Source organism: Acanthochromis polyacanthus, chromosome 8, assembly GCF_021347895.1.
Source record: "Acanthochromis polyacanthus isolate Apoly-LR-REF ecotype Palm Island chromosome 8, KAUST_Apoly_ChrSc, whole genome shotgun sequence".
Lineage (NCBI taxonomy): Eukaryota > Metazoa > Chordata > Actinopteri > Pomacentridae > Acanthochromis > Acanthochromis polyacanthus.
In genome coordinates, this window is record NC_067120.1 from 37,987,595 (window position 1) to 38,012,693 (window position 25,099).

The 25,099-nt window shown below is 38.8% G+C and overlaps 1 protein-coding gene across 1 annotated transcript in view; it reads right to left on the minus strand.

The window, feature by feature from the left end:
- sntb2 (syntrophin, beta 2) overlaps positions 1–24,840 on the minus strand; it is a 48,364-nt gene extending 23,524 nt beyond the window's left edge. The window contains exons 1-2 of the mRNA XM_022213371.2: positions 23,925–24,840; positions 1,051–1,267 (exon numbers count right to left, since the gene is read on the minus strand). Coding sequence (XP_022069063.2) covers positions 1,051–1,267; positions 23,925–24,621 — 914 coding nt within the window. The 5' untranslated portion in view covers positions 24,622–24,840. The remainder of the gene's footprint in view (positions 1–1,050; positions 1,268–23,924) is intronic.
- Positions 24,841–25,099: the final 259 nt, after the last annotated feature.

Consider the following 25,099-nt stretch of genomic DNA (forward strand, 5'->3'; position numbering starts at 1 on the left):
AGATGTAAAAATGTCACTAAAAGCTGAAAAAATTAGGCAAAAAGTTGGAAAATGTCACAAAAAGATGTAAAAATATCACTAAAAGATGCAAAAACGTCACTTAAAGATGGAAAAATGTTACAAAGAGAAGCAAAAGTGTCAATGAGAGACAAACAAACTGTCCAAAAAAGATGCAAAAATGCACTAAAAGTAATTTCATATCAGCCACACCTGAACTCCCACATGCTCAGGTATTTAACCACACACACACACACACACACACACACACACACACACATGCACACACACGCACACACACACACAAAGTGTCACAAAAAGCCGCAAAAATGACCCAAAAAGCTGCAAATATAACACAAAAAGGTGCAAAAATGACACAAAAAGCTGCAAAAATTACACAAAAAGCTGCAAAAATGACCAAACAGATGCAAAAGTGTCACAAAAAGACGCAAAAATGTTGAAAAGAGGCAATAATGACCCAGAAAGCTGCAAAAATAACACAGAAAGCTGCAAAAATGACACAAAAAGCTGCAAAAAATTTCAATAAAAGATGCAAAAATGACACAAAGCTGGAAAAATGTCATGAAGAGAAGCAAAAAATGTCACTAAAAGATGCAAAAATTACCCAAAAAGCTGCAAAAATGATCACAAAAGGATGCAAAAATGACACATAAAGATGCAAAAATGTCACTAAAAGCTGAAAAAAAGTACACCAAAAGTTGGAAAAATGTCACAAAAAGATGTAAAAATATCACTAAAAGATGCTAAAACGTCACTTAAAGATGGAAAAATGTTACAAAGAGAAGCAAAGGTGTCAATAAGAGAAAAAAATGTCACAAAAAGACGCAAAAATTCTGATAAAAGATGCGAAAATGTCCACAAAAGATGCAAAAATGTCCACAAAAGATGCAAAAATGACCCAAAATGATGCAAAAATGCACTAAAAGTAATTCCACATCAGCCACACCTGAACTTCAGCATGCTCAGATATTTAACCACACACACACACACACACACACACACACACACACACACACACACGGTAACACACACCTGTTCTCCAGGTCTGGCATGGTGAGGTTCCTGCTGATGAAGCACATCTTCAGGCTGATCACCTTCCTGTCTTTGGAGCTGCTGCTGTGTTTGGGGGATCCGGAGTCGTCGCTGCCGCTGTAGCTGGGAGACTGAGGACGGACGAAGCCGTCCCACGGCAGGTCGGCCACCAGGGACGGCTTCTTGAAGAGCGGAGACACCTCACGGATGTACTTCACTGTGGAGAGAAGACGGGAAGATCAACCAGCGAACATCTAAACCCAAGAGGAGGTGAGAGGAGAGAACAGCTGATGCCCACAGGAAGAATTCTAAGAAAAGCAAAATGTGCTGCTTTAGTTCAACTTAAGGTATAAATTAAACATTTTATTTTGAAGGCTTCCTGAAGATCTGAGGAGCAGAAAGCAAACTTAAGACGACCTTTTTAATCAGGCTTTTGATTGATTTAATAGATCTTATTTATTTATTTCTATATATTTTAGTCCATTTCATGTACAGTTTGTTACCTTGTTTTTTTCACTTCTTATTCTGTTTTTACTTCTATTACACATAAGGTGTAATTTAAACAAGTACATTTTATTTTGAAGCCTCAGGGCAGCAAGCAGTGACGATATTCTACATGCAAACTCAAGACCGAACCTTTTAACCAGACTTTAGATCAATTGAACAGATGATATTTATTCATTTTTTCTTCTTAGAAATCATTTTAGTTATTTATTGCTTTATTTATTCGCCTATTTACAAGTTTATTACTTCATTCTTGTCACTTCTTATTCTGTTTCTATAATCTTTCACTTTTATTTCCATCTCCAATTTTTAAATTTAGTAACAGATATTGTAAATTAATAAAATTACTTTTGTAGCTGATTGAGTAGGTTTGACAAAGTTGTGCAACAAAAAAATTGGTAGACAGTCTGATAAAAGTTGAGCTCTGGAGTTTAAAAATGCTTCTCCAAATAAAACTACTTCATATAACTAATATAACTACACTATTTTTTTTGTAAAAATTGTCATATTTTACATTATCTGACCCACTATTTAGTTTAGTTGTTTATCAGGTTGTAATAATCAATTAACAACAATTTTATTACACATCATCTGGTTTCAGATCATAGAATTATTCTATATTAAAAAACATTCTGGTTTTGGTCTGTTGTTTGAACAAATCTGCCATTTTTATAGACAATTTTCGAGACCAAAGGCTATATATAGAAATAAAAAAACGATCATAAGTTGCAGCTCTGAACTGCAACTGACCAAATCCACAATCGTAAAACATTTTATTGGATATTTAGTGCTTCAAAAACACTAAACGCTCCGTACTCCGGTGAGAATCCTGCTGCTAAAACAGAGTCAAACCTTTTACAAACATATACGAGATGTGCAGATTCTCCTTCTTATCGCGATAAAATAAACAGAGAGCCTAAAGCAGCTGCAGATGTGTTGATAGTTTGACCAGCTGTGGGAATCCGGCCAATCACAGGCGGCCGTAAATCGAACCACAATGAAACACTATGGGATGTTTTCAGGGAGAAGTCAGCTTTTCATCCGATTCAAAAACACTTAAGGGGCCCAGTTATGGTTGGACTCTTTAAAAACTCTCTCAGCTGGAGGTGTTTGGATCATATTTTAGCCAGAGTTCTCCTTCCTGCTGCATGTTTTGTGAAATTATCTCAGAAAAACAGCCGTGAGCTTCGACCGTTTGTGCACATAAAAAACGAGCCTCTGAAGTGACGGATTCCAAATTTGGTGTTTGGGCTCCGTCCGCCTCCTCGGTGCTCCGTCACGTGCACGCTCGGATCGGTGCGTGGACGCGAGTGTGTCGGTGTGTGAAACCCGAGACGAGGCTCTGAGGACGCTGAGCTCATTCTTGAATCCAGATATTGTGTTAGTGAAGGCATGCAGCGAGCCGGAGAGAGTCCAGAGCACAGACTTAAAACCAGGAGAACAAATCTGTAGAAGGATTTAACGTGAAAACATGAAGCAGACGCCAACCAAACCTCCACAAAGCCACCCTCCTCTACCACTTAACTGCATTTTCAATCACGTTTTGAGGGGAATGTTTGAAATGAGGCTCATTTTGTGAGTAGTAACGTGAACTGAAAAGATGGACGGAGGCCAGAATTAGCGTCAGTTCTTGGAATAGAAACCATCGGTCTTGTTTAATTTTTTCTTGCTGCTTTGTTTTAGGAGCTGTTTGTGCTGTTTTAGGGTCGTATTGGGAGACGTTCAGATGCCTCACATCTGTTTTAGGGTCATTCTAGAAAAGGAGGACATTTGGGCTTCAACATTTCTGAAAAATAAACCTTCTCTTTTACAGTTTTCTGCTCCATATTCATCAATAACAGGTAATAAACTATCAAAGCCTTTACTGGCTCAGCTCACACATTGATGGTAGCATTTTTATTCCATGTTTTATGTGTTGTTTGCTAATCACAGTAACAGGGTTGCTAATCCATGCTAATGTTAGCTTTTTGTCAGCAGTAGAAGCTAGATATTTAGCTAGCTGTTACTGCTGACCAAGAGGACAAACTGACTGATGGAAAACAGTAAAAAGTCTGGACCACTATCCACTATCTCTGAAGCTCGTTCCAAGAAGTCTTAAGTCAAATTACAAACCAAGACCAACAAGTCTCAAGTCAAGAACAACTACTCCCAAGTCAGGACCAGCAGGTTCCAAGTCAAGACCAACAATACCCAACTATTCTAAGTCCAGAGTCAAGACCACTACCACTGAAGTTTAGTCCAAGAAGTACCAAATCAAACAGGAAACCAAGACCAGAAAGTCTCAAATGGAGTCCACAGACAAGACAAGCAAGTCCCAAGTCAAGACGAATAAGTCTAAAGTTAACTCCCAAGTCAAGTTCCAATAAGTACCAAATTAAATCACAAATCAAAACCAGCAATTCTCAGGTCAGGTGTGAAGACAAGTCAAGAAAATCCCAAGTCAAGAGTAATACATCTCGGGTCAAGACCACTACCACTGAAGTCCAGTCCAAGAAGTACCAAATCAAACTGTAAACCAAGACCAGCAAGTCTGAAATGGAGTCCACAGACAAGACAAGCAAGTCCCAAGTCAAGACTAATAAGTCTTAAGTTAACTCCCAAGATAAGTCCAAATCCAGATCAGTAAGTCCCAAATCATGTCTCAGGTCAAGACCAACTAGTTCCAAGACAAGTCTAGAGTCCTGACTAGGGATGTGCGCGACTAGTCGTTTAATCGTTTAACCGCCTACTCATTTATTAAACGTTTAGTATTTTACTAGTCGGTTAAACGCTGCATTAAGCATCATGCACCTTGTTCTTCGCGCCTCTGCCTCGGCTTCTTTGTAAACATGCTGAGCAGCCAGGGAGAGAATTGCTCCTCCTCCCCTCCCCTCACACACACACTTAGCAGGGGGCGGGGCCACACAGTTTGGGGAAGAAAGTTTGGAAAGGTAAAGTGGGAAGATGGCGACGCTCCCGCATAAGAAAATCAGCACCGTTTGGCAGTATTTTGATGCAGCAGATGACAACAAGGTCACCTGTCGGCTGTGTAAGCAGAAACCAGTGTTGCCAATTTAGCGACTTTTTCGCTAAATCTAGCAACTGTCCAAAGCTCCTAGTGACTTTTTTGTCAAAAGCGACTAGCGACAAATCTAGCGACTTTTTCTGCCGTTTTGGAGACTCTGACAGGAAAACTGGGATCATTCTGCAGTTACTGTTTTCAACAAGCAGCAGGTGCTGCTGTGAGCTTCTCCCCGTCTCAAAGCACAGGCTGTCAGTCCAGTAACCCGCAGCAGACCCAGTATCTGATTAGAGGACACATCACTCCGCGGCCAGACGGCAGATGAATCGCGCATGCGCAGTCACTACAGATCCCATCCAGACTTACGGAGCGGAATATAAATGAAAATGTTTCTTCACTGTCATTATGTGGCTTTATAGACTAGTCGACTAGTCGCAAATAACATTTGAGACTAGTCGGTGGGGAAATTAGTCGAAATTCCCATCCCTAGTCCTGACCACTACCACTGAAGCCCAACCAAAAGTTCCAAGTTCAAATTAGTCGATAAATTGGAGCAGAAAGTAAACAGCTGAATATAGCTAACAGTAGAATGTTGAAAAAAGATAAAGGCCATTGAGAAAAGATGACAAAAAGCTGAAATGCATCTAAAAGTAGAGCTGTAGTGTCAACTGGTTGGTTTAAATGCTGTGAAGTTAAATAGAACGTCCTGTTTTATCACACTGAAAAGGTTAGTATTAGTTATGTATAATAGCTATATCTTAATGATTTTCTACCAGGTGCTGCTTTTATTCTCATGTTATTGTGCTTTTAATTCAATATCTGGTGCAAGAATTTCTTTTGGGATACATAAAGTTCTTCCTTATCCGAACTAATGTTAATTAATATCCAGTTCACATGTAAAAACACCAAAATACGGACATCAAAGTGCTTGTTTATGCCTCTGTGATCTCAGTGCTGATGTGTGGAAGCAGCTGCTGTGTTTTCATGACTCAGAGTGGAGGCGGATCGAGCAGAAACCATCAGAACCACAGCAGCACCGAGGTCCGGCTGGTCTGCAGCAAGTGTTGGAGCATTGCTGCATGTTTCTGTGTGGAGGTCAGAGCGAAAAGAGTTTCCACCCGCAGAATCTCTGTGGTTCCGAATGTGAAGATCCTCTGATGCAGCAAATAACTGCTGAGCTGCTGCTCTGACCGCAGACTTAACGACAAGTTTACAGGGAAGAAGAAACAATCAGAGGCAGGAAAAGATGGAATTAAACCCTCAAAACTTCAAGTAAAAGTCACGGAGCGACAAATTCATTCACCAAATCAACACTTCTACACGAATACATGAGTCAAACTGTGTGAATTCAGGAAATATGTTGTCTCAAAGTTTAACAATTTGCTTTTTGGGACCTGAAACTAAGTTCTGCAAAAGATTTTTAGCAGAATTTTGAGAATTTCATGTTTCCTAACATTCAAATTCAACTAAAACATCCTGAAAATAACATCTTAGCTGTGAAGCCATTTTAAAGGTTCAATATCTCCAGAAATAAAACTCCTACAAACATGAAATGCGGTGAGGACACGGACAAAATAGAATGATTGAATGGCTCCAACAAAGGATACATTTTGAGTTATTATTCCTTGAAAATGGATATAAAGTCGGAAATCTTCCCTGAAATTATCTAAAACTTGTCCATAGTAGTTTAAAATGTGTCCAAAATATGATAAAGATGATCCAAACTTACTTGAAATCTTCCGAAATGACATTTTTTCTAAAATTACTTGAAATTACTTAAAATGTGTTCAAAATAAGATAAAAGTGGTCTAAAAACACTCAAAATTGGCCAAAATGCCAATAATGAATAATTATTAGTCCTTGAAAATGGAAAAAAGGTGCAAAACTTTTAACCAAAGATGGTATTGTTCCCCAGAAAGTTCCGGCAACTGGATATACACACGTGGACAAAATTGTTGGTACCCCTCAGTTAAAGAAGGAAAAACCCACAATTCTCACTGAAATCACTTGAAACTCACAAAAGTAACAATAAATAAAAATGTATTGAAAATTAAATAATCAAAATCAGCCATCACTTTTGAATTGTTGATTAACATAATTATTTAAAAAAACAAACTAATGAAATAGGGCTGGACAAAAATGATGGTACCCATAACTTAATATTTTGTTGCACAACCTTTTGAGGCAATCACTGCAATTAAACGATTTCTGTATTTGTCAATGAGCGTTCTGCAGCTGTCAACAGGTATTTTGGCCCACTCCTCATGAGCAAACAGCTCCAGTTGTCTCAGGTTTGATGGGTGTCTTCTCCAAATGGCATGTTTCAGCTCCTTCCACATATGTTCAATGGGATTCAGATCTGGGCTCATAGAAGGCCACTTTAGAATAGTCCAACGCTTTTCTCTCAGCCATTCTTGGGTGTTTTTGGCTGTGTGTTTTGGATGGTTGTCCTGTTGGAAGACCCATGACCTGCGACTGAGACCAAGCTTTCTGACACTAGGCAGCACATTTCTCTCCAGAATGCCTTGATAGTCTTCAGATTTCATCGTACCTTGCACACTTTCAAGACACCCTGTGCCAGATGCAGCAAAGCAGCCCCAAAACATTACTGAGCCTCCTCCATGTTTCACCGTAGGGACAGTGTTCTTTTCTTCGTATGCTTGGTTTTTGAGTCTATGAACATAGAGTTGATGTGCCTTACCAAAAAGCTCCAGTTTGGTCTCATCTGTCCAAAGGACATTCTCCCCGAAGTTTTGTGGCTTGTCAACATGCATTTTTGCAAATTCCAGTCTGGCTTTTTTATGAGTTTTTTTCAGCAGTGGTGTCCTCCTTGGTCGTCTCCCATGAAGTCCACTTTGGCTCAAACAACGACGAATGGTGCGATCTGACACTGATGTACCTTGGCCTTGGAGTTCACCTTTAATTTCTTTGGAGGTTGCTCTGGGCTCTTTGGATACAATTCCAACGATCCGTCTCTTCAATTTGTCATCAATTTTCCTCTTGCGGCCACGTCCAGGGAGGTTGGCTACTGTCCCGTGGGTCTTGAACTTCTGAATAATATGAGCCACTGTTGTCACAGGAACTTCAAGCTGTTTAGAGATGGTCTTATAGCCTTTACCTTTAAGATGTTTGTCTATCATTTTTTTTCGGATGTCCTGGGACAATTCTCTCCTTCGCTTTCTGTTGTCCATGTTCAGTGTGGTACACACCTTTTCACCAAACAGCAGGGTGACTACTTGTCTCCCTTTAAATAGGCAGACTGACTGATTATGAGTTTGGAAACACCTGTGATGTCAATTAAATGACACACCTGAGTTAATCATGTCACTCTGGTCAAATAGTTTTCAATCTTTTATAGAGGTACCATCATTTTTGTCCAGGCCTGTTTCATTAGTTTGTTTTTTTAAATAATTATGTTAATCAACAATTCAAAAGTAATGGCTGTTTTTGATTATTTAATTTTCAATAAATTTTTATTTATTGTTACTTTTGTGAGTTTCAAGTGATTTCAGTGAGAATTGTGGGTTTTTCCTTCTTTAACTGAGGGGTACCAACAATTTTGTCCACGTGTGTATATGGATGGATCCATACTTCTACTAAAATTCAGTCTTTGGTCGACATTTCACCAACTTTTGAGGCTCTAACATCAGTAGAATTTAATTACTGGAAAGTTTGGCCAGACAAGGTTCCAATTTTACATATTTTGACTTAAAACTTATCATAGTGATTCAGGATTTATCTAAAACAATTCAAAATTTTTCCAAAACTACAAAATATTTATTCAAAATCAGGTCAAGAATGTCCAAAATGATTTAAAATCTACCCAGAATGACGTAAAATTGTCCAAAATGACAAGAATGGGTAATTATTGGACCTTGAAAATGGGAAAAAAAAGTACCAAGTTTGCAAACAATGGTGGTACTATGACCCCATAAAGTTCCTGTAAGCGTATATCTATGGATGGATCCATATTTCTACTAAAATACAGATTGTGGTCGACATTTCATCAACTTTTGAGGCTCTAACATCAGTAGAATGTAATGTGTGGAAAGTCTGACAAGACAAGGTTCCATATTTTTAAAACATTTTGACAAAATGGTCTCTAGATATTGAAACTAGAAAAGTTCCCAGGTTTGAAAACAGATGAAGTACTTGATAGAATCAGTTTTGAGTCCGAATAACAAATAAGCAAACCCTGAGACAAAATAGTTCCTGAATTTTGACTGAAATGACAAACTGAAAAAGACACAACCACAGGAAGAAGATTCAGCAGAAACTATGAGTCAGACTCAGAAACAGAAAGTGAGCCATCATCAGTAAACATAAAGAAGAAGTTCTGAGGAACCAGATCCTGCTGCTGTTGTGGTTTGGACTCGATTCTGTTACTGAACTTATGACCTGCTTCCGCTGAACTGTAGACTGGAGCTGCAGGAAGAACTCTGAGTCAAAACTCTTTGGATCACATTCAGGCAGCAGGAAGACAATGTGAAACACAACTGAAACAACCAACCGACCACAATCTGAGCTGCAAGACACGATGGACACCGGGTCAGAACCAGCAGGTCACAAGTCAGGACAGACTAGTTTCAAGTCAAGACAGACTAGTTGCATGACAAGGCCAAAATCAAGGCCATTATCTCTGAAGGTCGTTCCAAGAAGTCCTATGTCAAATCACAAGCCAAGACCAGAAAGTCTCCAGTCAAGTCCACAGACAAGACGAGCAAGTCCCAAGTCAAGACTAATAAGTCTAAAGTTAACTCCCAAGTCAAGTCCAGGAAGTACCAAATCAAAACCAGCAATTCTCAGGTCAAGTCTGAACACAAGTCAAGGAAGTCCCCAGTCAAGACTAATAGATCTCAGGTCAAGACCAGCTATCAAGTCCGAAGTAGAGTAAGATGTCAAGACCAACAAGTCTCAGGTCAAGAAAAAAACACAAAACCAGCAAGTCCCAAATCAAGTAAGAAGTCAAAACCAACAACTCCAACCAAAGATGAGTAACAAGTCAAGATGAGTAAACCAAGTCCCAAGTTAGGGGGCACAAATTCAGGTTAGGCTGTGCTAGTCAGATTTAATCTTTTTGGTAAAATATTATTTATGCATGTTTTTATTGATCTAAAAAACCTTCACAATAAGGATCTTCTTTTCTTTTATGTCCCTCCCAGAACTAACAACTCTTCGTCTTCACAGTCTGTCAGGTTAAACGTTTCATCCCATCACTGAAGACAGATGTAGAGCTTCACGCCGTCGGATGAACTCATTAGTTCTGTCAGAACTGTCACTCAGTTCCACTTCTCTTCTAATTAGGCCTGTCCACAGAGGAAAACCCGCCTCGTACACGCTAATACAGGAGCGTGCATGAGGCGGGAGGACGGAGGCTCCCAGGAGAGACCGAACAGCTTCCCAGGAGGAGGCTCATCTGCTGGATTCATACCTCGCTGCCCGATGGACCACAGGAGAGCCTGACTCCACACATATTTTATTTCTTCATTTTCTTCTTCTTCTCCTTCACCACACAGCAGCAATCATCTCTGAATAATAGCTTACAGAGCAGTCAGACCCCGACCGCTGCAATTTCCCTCAAAACTGCCCAGAAATGTCTCCGTGGTTTGGCTCTTTATCCTCCATCTTCATCTTCCTCCATTTTCCTCCTCATCTCTGTCCTTCTTCCTCCATCTTCATCCTCCTCCTCTCTACACCTCCCTGTCAATCCTCCACCTCTGACTTTTCCTCCCTCGAGTTTCTGCCAGAAACTAATGAGAACAATGTGTCAGCAGCAGCATGTGTGTGCGTTACTGTGTGTGTGTGTGTGTGTGTGTTACTGTGTGGGTGTGTGTTTCTGTGTGTGAGAGAGTGTGTAGTGTGTAAATATGTGTGTATTTCTGTAGCGTGTGTGTTTCGTGTGTTTCTGTGAGTGTGTGTGACCGAGTGTTTTTTTGTAAGTGCTTTTGTGTGTGTGTGTGTGTGTGTGTGTGTGTGTGTGTGTGTGTGTGTGTTTTTACATGTGTTTCTATGTTTGTTCTCCTGTAGCCAAATGATACTGAGCTGTAGTCAGACCATTCTACACTACAGATCGGTCTAACAATGTGAGTCTAGCACGTTCTTATTTACTAACTGTCGCTTGGCGCCAAGTCTCAAGTCTTGACTATAAAATCTGAGTAAAAGACCAACATGTCAAAATTCAAGAAAAACAAGTCCTGAGTCATGACCAAGACATCCCAAATCAAGACCAACAATCAAGTCTCAATAAAATCTACAATAAAGTCCCAAGCAAAGACTAAGAAACCCCTGGTCAAGGTCCAAACCAAGACCAGTACATCCTTAGTCTGGAACTTCAAGTCACAAGCGAAGTCCCGAGTCAAAACCAACAAGTCCGAGACTCAGAAATCTCAAGACGAGCCCAACAAGACCTGAGTCCAGATCGACCGTTCAAAGTCAAGGTCCAAATCAAGATCAGGAAGTCCTTAATCTGGACCCGCAGATCACAAGTCAAGTCCTGAGTCAAAATCAATAAGTCCTAAGTCAAGACCCTCAAGTCTCAATCAAATATGGAATCAAGTTCCAAGTGATGTCCCGAGTCAAGACCAACAAGTCCCGAGCTAAGACCAACAATAAAGTTCCAATCAGGTCCCCAGTGATGTCCCAAGTCAAGTCAAGAGAAATCAGGTCCAACAAATTCTAAGTCCAATTCCCAGTAAAAACCAACAAGTCCTAACCAAAGACCAAAGAGTTTCTAGTCAAGCCCCAAGAGAGAGACCACAATTAGGAGCAGCAATTTCCAAGTTACATCCAAAGAATCCCAAGTTAGGACAACATATTCCAATCAAGTCCCCACTAACAACCAACAATGTCAACAACATCAAAAAAATGGAACAAAAAACCCACATCTTTTAAAAAAACACACAGAATTACCTTCAATCTGGTAATTTATTAGCTAGTTTCATCTATAAATGTTTTTTCTGGCAACTTGTGATCCATAATATCGAGTGATTACTACATTCCTGTGATTACTAGTGTGATTACTATATTCCTGGTTTGGTTCCAGTATTTGAAGTAAATGAAGGCAAAAACACCCCCCCAAAAAATCAATCTTATAATATATGATAATATATATGGGATTGTGTCTTAATAAATCCTAAATGTTGATTGATTCAGTTGACAATCCAGTCTAGAGCTGCAGCCATTACTTGATTAATTAATCATGAAAATAATCAGATTAACCGACAATAAAAACCAGCATTAGTTGCAGCCATCACCGTGACAACAAGATAGATTTGGACGCCTTAGAAAGTATTTATCGGAGAAGATTTGAAGCCATAGGTGAGCAGATGTCCTGAGCTGATGTAAGAGGCAGTAAAATGAGACAACAACAACAACAACAGGACGTATTCCCCCGATCCTCTAAGCTCACACCTGCATCCTCCTCTGGGGGAAATCAGCCGGCAAAGTGAAAACACACGATCGCATTTATCTGCAGCATTGCATTCACGAAATTACATAAGTGTGTGTTGTGACGGTGCGTCCGAGTGTGTGTGTGTGTGTGTGTGTGTGTGTGTGTGTGTGTGTGTGTGTGTGTGTGTGTGAGTGAACTTTCTACAAAGGATAAAGCAGATTACGGGCCAAAATAATCACATTCGTCGCTGTCTGCTGGTGAAGATTACAAACGCTGACCTGTCGCCGTCGACAACCAGGGATCAGGTCGATGCCGATGTGGCTGCAGCAGGTTAAAACCCATTAGGGTTCAGCGGCCCGAATACGGGCCGCTTTGTGATGCGCTAAAGTATTTCGCTTAATTGACCGACGCTGTATACTCGATGATAGAAACATTATACACCGATGGAAAGCTTAGATTCTCATGAATCCGCCGGTATAAATCACTTTCAGATGTGATTACCACAGCGGGTAATATAAACACATTTGTCCGACAAACAACGAATATCCATCCATCCTTTCTCTATACACGGCTTCAACGTATGCGGCGCGACTCACATTTGCGGGTTCATTATTACACACAGATGAAAATATTCCACAAAAAACGGCCATAATCCAACCTTGGACATCCAGACGAAACAAGCCAGTAAAATATTTTGTCCAAAACATGTCTTGAAGTCGGTATAAAATCCACGAATAGGTCGTTTTCGAGGAAATGCACCTCACGATGCGCGTCCAATATTCCCTGTATTTCTCGTCATATTTTTATTTACAAATAAAATATTAGCGATTTTTTGTACTGAAAATGGCTGGAATTGACTGCAGCTTATAGGGCTACAAAGGACGAGCAGGTGACAGTCAGGCGGATAAAAACCCGAAAACTGACTGAAGTTGACAAACAAACCTGAATTTCTTTTATTAACCCGGTGAATTAGCCAAGATGGACGTATTTCTCCACTGTGTGTTCATTTTTCACTGCGATATAAAGCCCTGCATCTCCATGGAAACAGAATAAAGGACAGATAAATAAGAAATAACGTCTACTGAGCAGAATGACACAGTTAGAAAGACAGGAATCAGAAAAGAAGAAAATTTAAGTTGAATTTCTTCAACTATCTATTGTTGCAAAAATTGAGAAAAGAACTAGAATCAACAAGATTTTTCTAAGTGTCTCATTTTTGTCCCTGTGGTCTGTTTGTGTCATTTTTTTGATAATTTTGATTGTGGCGGAAACGGCCCGAATATTCGGATCCGTTCGTCTGGTCTCACGGGTCCAAATTTTGCCTTCGTTTTGTCTTCAGTTAAATTTAAGAATTCCCAAACAGCGGAGGTCTTCAACATCTTGTCTTGTGTTTATGCAACGAAGTGAAGCGTGACGTCAGAGTCGGCAGCCACTCGGCCATTCGGGTGGTGGTAAGAAACACGAATGGAGGAGCCGAGATGAGCCGAAGTGGGACGAAGGCGAAAGGAAGAGACAAGCTCCGAATTTTGTCGTCTGGAGGGAGGAAGGGGTGATCACATAGACATATGTGTATATGTTTATGTGATCACACGACGGGATGAGCTGATATGAGCCGATGTGGGCCAAAGGCAGACAGAAGACAGTAGCGCCGCATATTCTTTCCGCCCGGTAACGTCTGGGGGCAAATATTCGGATACCAAAATTAATATCTGGATACCGCCGTAGCGAACGAATATTCAGATATTCGGGTCCAGCCCTACTACATACTACAAATAATTTACTATTTACATTTTTAATTTGCTTTCATCCTTCTCTCTCTACAGTTCTCTACACTGCCTGCAGTTCAGATGAAACTGTCCAACATGACTGTTGGTTGCAGCTTCTTGGGGTGGAAATGTTTTGTTTCTACAGAATCTGGTGCTTACAGTTTAGTTTTGGTGAATTTGTAAATTAAAAATTAAGTGATTTTAATGAAATATGTCAACTTTAAAGGTTACATTTTCTAAAGGAACACTTTCTGTCTCCTTACAGTTTCAAATTCTGATCAAATGGGTCATTTTGGCCTCTTTTTTTTAAGATAACGGGGATTCTAAACCAGCTTTGTGCACCTTTGATGTTCACATAAGTTTCCATTTCAAAGAGCATCCATCAACAGTAAGATCATGGATTTAAATCCAAACACCACAACAGCACCGTGGGCAGATTTTGGTTTTGAACCAAATAAAAAAAGAGCAAAATAACTCAGGAGTGGGAGGTTTGTTGGATTAGCTGCCAAAAGGTTGCACTAATATCACACTAATGGAGGCATAAAATGAACTAAAAAAGACAAACAGACTCTTCTTTTCAGTTGTTTATGTGAATATTCATGGAGAATTTTACATTCTGCTTCTCCAAATGAAGACACACATGTGAAAAAGTCAACTGCATTGTTGTCTTTCCAGTTTCTCAGGACGGTTCTGACCACACCGTCCCACTGTGGTCCTTCTGGAAACACTTTCCACTGTTTGACCACCACAAGATCCCATAAATCTCAGAGAAAATAGGAAGCAGAATCAAAACCGACAACATGATTAAATACAGAATTCACGGAATCCGTGTTCAGTGGGCGTTAAAATGGAGAATCTAAACATGAAAATGGTCTGGATGAATGAACGAGTCTCTTTTATCCGTGTGACACATAAAAAGCTGACAGTTTGGCTTCAGATCAACTAATACACATGGAAGCTCTGCTGAACAGACCCAGTGGGATCAGAGTCTCTGTTTGAAGTCACTATAAAGACTTTAAAGACACACTGGATTACCACAGGGACGAGCACAACAACAAAACAAAGATGAATGAACAAAAAAGACACGCAAACAGATCACAGCGATTCAAAACAACCACAAAGAGACGCAAAACAACCAGAAAGGGACGAACAAAGACTACAAGGAGAAGAATGTGCAGGTGTGAGACAGAAAGAGAAACACAAAACTACAAAATGACACAAAGGAGATCAAATCAACCATAAAGACGCACGAAACACAACAAAACTGATCAAACAGAGATGGAAACTAGCAGAAGAAATGAGTCATTCCATCTCATTTCAACAAATCTGAGGAAATTTTGTTGCATGACCTCCTCTGATCATCTCCAAACTTTTTTTTAACTATCCCAACATAAGAATAGATTACTTGCAAAGTTTTAACATCATATGATTGCTATTTGCTAAGTTATAAAATATTTAAATCCCTATTTTTCCACTCGGAAATTGATATGTTAGGTAGAAAGGCTTGATTTAGGAAGATAATACTGGGAACTGACTGATGATATAGACTTACAAGTGATCTGAAGGGTTCAAACACCTTAACAATAGAGCAGGAAAAAAAATTTGGAATGAATATACCCATTTCTCTGTGGTACAGGGCAATTTAAAAATTTGGCGAAAATGGCATTTTTCAAGAATTTAGGCATTTTTTTCACAAATTTTAATAAGTAACAAGGTTCATATGTTATAAAAATCTCAAAGTACCTTAAAAGTTCTCTCTAACCTAAAAATATCCAAGAGCTAGCTAGTCTCCTTAGACCTCAAAACGATGCCTATTTATGAAACAGACTGAAAAACACCATACATATATTGGCACAGAAACCAATGTGGGACATGGAGTAGAAACATGAAACTTTGTCTGTATAACAATAAACATCCGAATAATTGATATCTGAAGTATCAACATTGTTTCTTGAATCCTTCATGGCCAATTTAACCAAGAAATGCACTATGTTTTATAGGCGTTTTTTTAGGAATTCTAACTAATATATTGCAGTTAAAATGAGTTATATTGCCTTAGGTCCCATGTAAAACATGTAATTTGTCCCCAACTTATCACACCACTATTTCTGTCCTTTGAACTGCTTGAATTTCTCTGAAATCAGGCCATCATCTGCACCAGATATGTGGTACTGTCCACCACGGCGTGTTGAAGGAGCAGTGATTGGACAGAGGATGTGGGCTGTAGGCACCCACACTACGTCATCCTTTCTAGGCCATGTGAACTTCTTGCTGGGACCTTTTGGGTGCATGAATTTCACTTGCAAATCTTCAAATTCAGCTGATAAGTCAAATACGATACCGAGGCTGTCCTGAGAATGCAGTCTGGGAGTGATGCCATTTCTTCTTATTCAGTTACTGTATGAAAGAAAAAACAATGTCTATATAATAATTAACTTCAGATATGCCCTTTGTAACTTATACTACGATGCTGATGCTTCAGATTCATCTTTCATCTTTAGTTGGTCATGTAAATGGTTCCTAAAAACAAAAACGAGGATCAAAATATATAGTAAATTGATTCAGCAGTTGCTCATCTTTGGCACAAGAAACAAATATGAAAGTAAGTTCACACATACTTCACACATACTAGTTCCTCCAAAAAAAATTTGAACCGCGTACCATGTATCCCACATGCACTTTTTAATGCCTAAAGTTAGGCTATTTTGGGTCTACACCTGAGTTCAACAGCCCATAAATCAATAAATAAGCTTTATTTTAATGTTTTAAAACTTTTACCTTATGCAACTTTCATTAGTAAAGAAGAAAATTCATTCTTTCAATGTCTTTTCACAAGAATAAGTCCTAAAATAGAGGCATGAAAAACCCAAAATAAAGTCGCCCATGAAATAATAAGGATATTTTGGGAAATTCCACAGTCCAGTATTTTTTTATTTTCATTCATTTCTATACTTTTCTCACCAGAAGGGTAAAAGTTTTGGAAGGGGAAAAAATTCTGACCATGTAAAAGGAGTATAAATTGCTTTTTTTAGTAGTTTAAAACCCTAAAATCATAGGCGAGGATTAAGTTTGGACTGACTATGGGTATTAGATTAGATCATTACTGCTTATACTGTATGTTTATAACCATAATACTTTGCATTTGTTCATAAAATTACCCAAATAAAGCCCAAAAAAATTTTTGGGAGGATCTGAGAAAGTGGTGCAACAAGCATTTGTTGAATTGACATGGAATGACTCAAATGCAAAACTACCAGACAGAAATAAAAAATGATGTCAAAGAGGTAGAACAGACTATAAAGAGGCAAAACTATCAGGAAAACACATGGAAAAAGAGCACGCAGGGAGTGAACTGTCGAAAAAGAGACACACAACAGCCAAAAAGAGACACAAAACGACCACAAAGAGACACAAAACAGCCAAAAAGAGACACAAAACGACCACAAAGAGACACAAAACGACCACAGAGACACAAAACGACCACAAAGAGACACAAAACAACTGCCAAGAGACACAAAACAACCCCAAAGAGACACAAAACGACCACAAAGAGACACAAAACGACCACAAAGAGACACAAAATGACCACAAAGAGACACAAAACAGCCAAAAAGAGACACAAAACAACCACAAAAAGACACAAAACAGCCACAAAGAGACACAAAACGACCACAAAGAGACACAAAACGACCACAAAGAGACACAAAACGACCACAAAGAGACACAAAATGACCACAAAGAGACACAAAACAGCCAAAAAGAGACACAAAACAACCACAAAAAGACACAAAACAGCCACAAAACGACCACAAAGAGACACAAAACGACCACAAAGAGACACAAAATGACCACAAAGAGACACAAAACAATCACTAAGAGACACAAAACAACCACAAAGAGACACAAAACGACCACAAAGAGACACAAAACAATCACAAAGAGACACAAAACAACCAAAGAGACACAAAACAACGAGAGACACAAAACAACCACAAAGAGACACAGAACAACCACAAAGAGACACAAAACGACCACTAAGACACACAAAACAACCAAAGAGACACAAACAACCACTAAGAGACTAAACTGACAAAAACGAGACACAAACAAGTATAAAGAGACACAACAACTCCACAGACACAAAATAACTACAAAAAGACCCAAAATATTCACAAAGAGACACAAAAGAATAACAACAGTATACAAAACTGCCTGATAGACATGCAAACAACTATAAAGAGACACAAAACAACGACAAAGACGATCAGAAATACTACAAGTAGGGAAAGCTGACTAAACAGAGACAGGAAATGACCACAAAGAGACACAAAAGGATCAGTGAGGTTTGTAAAGCAGCACAAAAGGTTAAAGAGAACCAGAGAGACGCACAAAGACCACAAATTCACTGAACTGTTGAAAAAAGATGCAAAAATAAGCAGAAAGAGGGACGAGATGATCGAAAAGAGATGCAACAAGTAGACAAAACTATGAGACCGCGAAAGGAGAGACACAACTAGACGCAGAACGAGAGTAAAAATCAGATTATTTAGATTATTTAGACACGAATCCACAGAAGGAAAGTGGACTATCTGAGACGGAGACGGTGAACCGAAGCCGCTCGTCCTCATTCCATCAAAGCCCTTTGTGTGTTTCTGCTGCTTTGTGCTGTTTTTATTCCTCCAATTACTCAGACAAAAGGTTCTGTTCTGACCCAGTGAGAGGAAGCTGCAGCTAAAACCGACCGTCAGGAGGGTTTAATCTGCAGAAACACGGACGTCTGGACGTTTCTAACCCGTAGATAAATAAAATGGATCACAACTGCAGTCTGCACGAAGAAAACGCAAGAAAAGTTCATCCAGAAGGTCCTTAAAGGCTAAAAATGACCTCTGACTAATACACAGTTATTAGAACATTTATATGATTTAAATATAATCAAACTCTGTTATTTTGCAGACCAAATTTGAAAAAAAAAAAGAACAAAAAAAACCCCTCATATTTGGTGTTGACATTATTGACCGGTTGGTATTTTTTAAATTATTATTAATACGTAGTTTTTTCTGTGATTATATTAGATATTACCTGTAACAAGTAAAAAAAAAAACTAACTACAATTTGTAAAAAAAATCACTGTGTAAATATTTATTTTCTATGACTTTACTAAATATTATAATAAAGTTTATTATTATTATTATTATTATTATTATTATTATATTATTATTATTGTTATCTGTAATAAAAATTTAAATAAAATGAGAAAATTTTTAAAATAAAACCCAAAAAATATTTACCTTTAGAAAATTAGTAATAATATAATATAATAATATTTTTCCATCCTTTTTATAAATAATTTTTATTTCAAAAAACAACAAACATCTCTAAAATAATACAATTTTAGCTCATTTAAATACAGTAAAAATAGTATAAATTCATTTTTAGCGCAGTCATTTCTCTTTGTAAATGTGGACATTATTCATAGCTGACAACAGTTTTTTAAAAAATGATTATTGTTATTAGATATTATCTGTAATAAAAATAAGATAAAAAACTGAGAAAATTATGTAAAATAAAAGCAAAAAAATTACAATTTGAAAATTTGCAATATATATTAGAAATAATAAAATAAAATATCATATCACATAAAATAATTATCCCATCTTCAGAAAAACGGTTTCTTTCAAAAAACAAAAAATACCTCTAAAATAATATATTTTTAGCTCATTTAAACACAGTAAAAATAGCGTATTTTCTTTTCTTTCTTTTTTTTACAAAAGAAGTCATTTATATTTGTAAATGTGGACATTATTTATAGTTTGTTTGTTTTTTGCAGTTAACATATAAAAATACTTGTGCTTTTCTCCAGTAATTGTCACAGTTATCGTCTTTAATTTGAATAAAAACTGTAAAACACCGTGTTCGGGGACAAATTTACCAACTGCTTCCACTAAAGAAGAATCTGCTTATTATTATTAGCTTGAATTCCTGCAGCTTTTTCCACATCTGGTGTCAAGTTTTGTCTGAACAAAAACCCAAAAATCTTCACGTGTGAAAAAGAAAAGCATCAAATCGTCACATCTGATCATTTAAAGTTCATCTTTTCTGTTTAAGCTGACGAGTGGAAGACAAAACGGTGAATGAACTCTGCGGTCTGACTGTAAAATCGGTCGACCTCCGGCCTGAATGTGCTCATGGGCTCAGGAATGTGGGGCTCCTGGGCTAATTGTGAGGATATCTGGGGGTTTATGTGTTGTGTACGCGACACGGCGGCCTGGAAACTCCAACTGACTGACTGCCGCCAGCTTCACACAGCGGCGGGAAATCCACAAACAACGAGCTCACCGCTGTCGGCCGGACAAACAGTCACAGGCAGCCGACAGATTCCTGCAAAAACCGAGCAGAGGGAAGCGAATCCTGCAACATGAGGGCCGAAACGCTTAAAAAACTTCCAAAAAAATACAATAGCGGGCACGAAAAATAAGAATAAAGCACAAAAACGCAGGTGGCTCACAGAGGATCCTTGGATTTATGGGATTTTTATGTAGATTTTCACTTTTTTAGCAGCTTTACTGTCATTATACTGAGGTCAGACAACAATAAAACTACATTTGGACGATGTTAATGAGGCATAAAAACATTTAAAACAATCAAAAAGATAAAATTTCACTAAAAGATGCAAAAGTGACCCAAAAAGATGAAAAAGTGATCCAAAAAGATGAAAAAGTGATCCAAAAAGATGCAAAAGGTGTGAAAATGCCACAAAAAGATGTAAACATGTCACAAAAAGGTGCAAAAATTACCCAAAAAGATAGAAAAGTGACCCGAAAAGATGCACAAATTACTAAAAAGGTGCAAAAGTCACCAAAAGATGCAAGAATACCACTAAAAGATGCAAATGTCACTAAAACATGCAAAAATGACACAAAAAGATGCAAAAATGATCCATAAAGACACAAGAATTACACTACAAGGTGCAAAAACGACCAAAAAGGTGCAAAAATGACACAAAAAGATGCAACAATGACCCATAAAGATGCAAAAAATTTAAAAAAATGCCAGTAAAAATGCAAAAATAACCCAAAAAGATGCAAAAGTGACCTAGAAAGATGCAAGTTGACCAAAAAGGTGCAAAAATGTCACTAAAATACCCAAAAATGTTTTGAAAAGAGGCAAAAATGTCACTAAAATGTGCAAAAATGACTTAAAAGGATGCAATAATGTTATGAAAAGATAGAAAATTTTCACAAAGATGCACTAAAAGATGCATTTTTTGTCATTTTTGCATCTTTGAGTAACATTTTCCCATCTTTTGGATCATTTGTGCATAGTTTCGTGAAATTTTTGCGTCTTTTTGTGGCATTTTTGCATCTTTTTGGATAATTTTTCCATCTATTTAAGACATTTTTCCATCTATTAAAGACATTTCTGCTAACTTTTGTGCCACTCTTTCCGTGCTGAAGGTCGACAGAAACATCAGATGCTTTAAAACAAAGCCTGATTCCTGCGAAACTGCATCCTGGATGATTTCTGAAAAAGCCGACAGCGTTTCCAGGTTCTTATTTAATCAGCGGAAGGTTGAAAAAGCGACTCGGAGCTAAACGTTGGGTGGAAAAGTGTCCCACATTGATTATTTCCTCCAATCAGCATTCAGCCGGCGTTCATTCCGAACCATTAAACAGTTTAGCTAAAAGTTTCCGAACCCGCGGGGCAGCACTTTGCTCTTTTTCCACGTTTCTACACACTGAACACGAGAGGATGTGAAGCCGTCTCCATGGAGATCTGAGCAGCCCATAATAAGCTGTTCTCTACCTACAGCTGCTCAATGTTTCCTCAGTGCTACAAAACACAATTAATCCTGTCGTTTTGTTAAATATAAAGTCGATTTTCTCCGTCCAGATCAAAAATATATCAAGTTTACGCTCACAAGACAAATGGAAATAAGACACATATAAGGAGCTGCAGCAAGAAAATTGATCGATAATCTGAATGATTGCAGATTAATTCTCCTTCTGATGGGTTTTTAGTTTAACTAAATCATGTTTGCAGCTGTGGCTTAACTAAAGTTTGCATTCCAGGTGTTTTATCTGAAGTTTAGCAGCCTTTTTTTTAATATTAAAGTGATTATTTGGTTAGTTGTCAGCTTTTTAATAAGGTGTTTCCTGCAAAAATGAATGCTAAAAGATGTTTAAAGAATTAAGATTTTTCTTAAACCAGTTGAGATAATTGGGGTTTCAGTTACTGTTTTGTTCAACAAATGTCCAGAAATTACAAGAAAATACAAATATTTCAGTCAAGTAAGTTAACAGACTCATTGCTTTTACTCTACATTAACTGATCCTGATTTTTCTAGTCTATAATCATCCCATTAGGACCCATTCTGAGCCGTAAACCACCAACTATTTCACTCATTTATTAATAATTTCAGTCATTTTTGAAGATCAGTGCAGACTTTGCAGTGAAGTCATTTTCTTATGGACAGTTTAGTTTGTAATAAATGTGAAACTGCAGAATAAAGATGATGAGAAAGCTGTTTTCACAGTTCAATACTCAGCTTTCCTAAAGTCCTTGAACTAATCATCTGTGCTGTTCCGTCTGAAAGCTTCAAATCATCACGTTACATCGTTGTCACCTTTATCTTTAAAAATTTGCCAAAAAGAAACAGTTTGCATTAAACAGATTGTGTAAAAAACAAAGAATTCTGCATTCTTTGGTGTAACTGTGAAACCATTAGTGACTCAGCCGTGACCAACCGTTAAATGACAAGAATTCAGAGACCTTTGGGCTCAACTGCAGGCAGACAAGTATGTAAACAAACTAAAAACATCAATATCTATAGGATGTAATGACATTTCTTTTAACTATCAAAGTAAAACTTTAAGAAAATAAAAATAAATACATAAAAATTACCACAATTAACAGCAAACAGTCAACGATTTTCAGACTTGATTAAACTGATTATTATTTCCTCAATTAACTGATCAGTTGTTTCTTCCATAAAATGGTGAAAAATGTTAGTCTCGTTTTGTCCACAACAACTCAGAAATATTCAGTTTACTGTCATGAATTAATAATAAAATAAAATAATAGAATAAATCTGAAGAAAATATTAAAACAGTTTTTGGCATATTAGATCTAAGTTTGGGTTTAAAAAATTAAGAAAAAAAAATACAATTACCACAATTAAGAGCTACCAATCAGCTATTTTCAGACTAAATGATCAGTTATTTGGTCCACAAAATGCCAGAAAATAGTGAAAAATGTTCTCTAGTCTTATTTTGTCTAAAGATATTCAGTTTTTTGTTGTAAATTCATAAAAAAATTAAATAAATTAGCATAAAACATTGAAACACGTCAAAACAGGAAAACCAGATGTAAGATCAAAGTTTAAATAAAAAATTATTAGTTAATTAAAATTCTAAAAAAAAACAGAAAAAAATGTATAAAATATTAAAACCATTTTGCATATTAGATCATATTTTAAGTTTTAAAATAATTAACAACTACCCAAAAATATTCAATTTATTTTGCATTTAGGAGCTGCGATCCAAGAATTTAAACTTTTTTTTAAATAAATGGGTAAACAACTTTAATTCCTTCCATTAAATGATTAATCTGGTTGAAAGTGACATAAAAATGCTTCTTTGAGAGATTCTTGATGTGATTCTTCTGACCAGATAATCAGATTTCTGCCGGATATCATCAGCTCTTCCACACATGTTTACTGTGAGCTCTTATCTTTAGAAAAGCCACAATCATTCCTGAACTCAGAGCTGTGGTTTTGGTTCCTGTTTACTCCAATCAAAGACTCTCTGTTGGGTTGATGTGAGTTAAACCAGCGTGTTTGTTTACATCTGAATATTAGAACCACCAACACAAAGCCAGAAGACATGCGCGCAAATACAGAAAGTTAATGTGCACCATGTCGAAATGAATTAAAATGGGTCATGAGATGCAGAAGAAGCTCCAGCTGTGCATGTTCAGTTCTGCTGCTTCATACAAGCTACAACATGTGACATATTTCCACACATGGGTCAAAACTAGTCAATAATTCAGCTCATGTGTGGAAAACAGGCTCAGATTTTGGGGTGAAAATTGTTAAAAATTAAGAAAAAGTGATTAAAAGTGAGTGAAAGTGGGTAAAAGTGTGGAGGAAAGCAGCCTGACCACTGGACTCTAATCTCGGCCTTTTCCGATCCCCGCCCTCGAGTCGCCAACTTACCCTCCAGGGTCACCTCTTTTCCAGCCTTCTTGAGCGCCTGCACCGCCAGGTCGTGGGTCGCCTCCCGGAGGTCGTTCCCGTTCACCGACAGGATCGCGTCGCCCACCCGCAGCGCCCGGCTCTGGTCGGCGGCGAGCCCCGGGAAGATCTTGGAGATGAGGATGGGCATCCGGTTCTCTCGGCCCCCCTTGATACTGATCCCCAGCCCGCCAGACTCCTGCTTCACCACCCGGACCTTCCGCACCGCCTCCGAGGAGCCGTCCTCCCCCTGCCGCGACCCGAAGCTGGAGCCCGGGCTGCCGTAGCTGGATCCGGGGCTTCCGAAGTCGGAGCTGGTGCCGTTATTCGGGTACTTTCCGGGGCTGTTGAGAGCGTAGCCGCCGTCGTACTGACCCCGGCTGACACCCCCTCGCCCCGGGCTGCCGCTGCGCCCCCGACCCCCGTGGTTCTGGTTCTGGAGCTGGTCCGGACCGCGGCTCCCCGGACTCGCCCCCGGCTCGTTTCCGTTCGAGATGCCGTTTCTGAGGCCCGCCGGGGAGTTGCTGTAGTCCCAGTGGTTGGCCCCCGGGGCGGCCGCCTCCGCCTCGGCCGTCAAAGTGAGCGTTTCCCGGGTGAGTTCGGCGGAGACTCGGATCCAGCGGTCCCGGAGCAGAAGGTCCAGTTGACCGTTCTTATCGGCTCGGGTCCAGACCGCCATCCCGGCTAGCTGCTCCGCTACTCTGAACTCATCACCAACTTTTTTCCTCTTTTCACAAGCAGCGACTGGAGGCAGCTCCGGCCCGCATCGACACACCCACCGCCGCCGTGACTGCGGGGAGAGGGGGGAGAGGACCGAGGAGTCCCGGGGAGCAGGGAGGGCACCGGAACGGAACAACTGGCGGCGATGGACGGGCCGCCCCGCTCGGTTGTTATCGAGTTTAAGGCTCTAAAGCTGCACAACTTCCCCCGCAAAGCTGCAAACAAGCACACAACACAACAACCGGTGAGTCCTTTCAAAATAACAACACGATAATAAAAGAAGACAAATAACTGGAAAACAAAGGGCTAAAAATATGGAGGAAAAATTTAGCTAGTTTATTTATTATGGCAAAAATGTTCCACTATTTCTAAAAGTGACCAAAATTTTCAAAATGTATTCACAAGTTAACCCCTCCTGTTGTTCTTATTTACGGGTG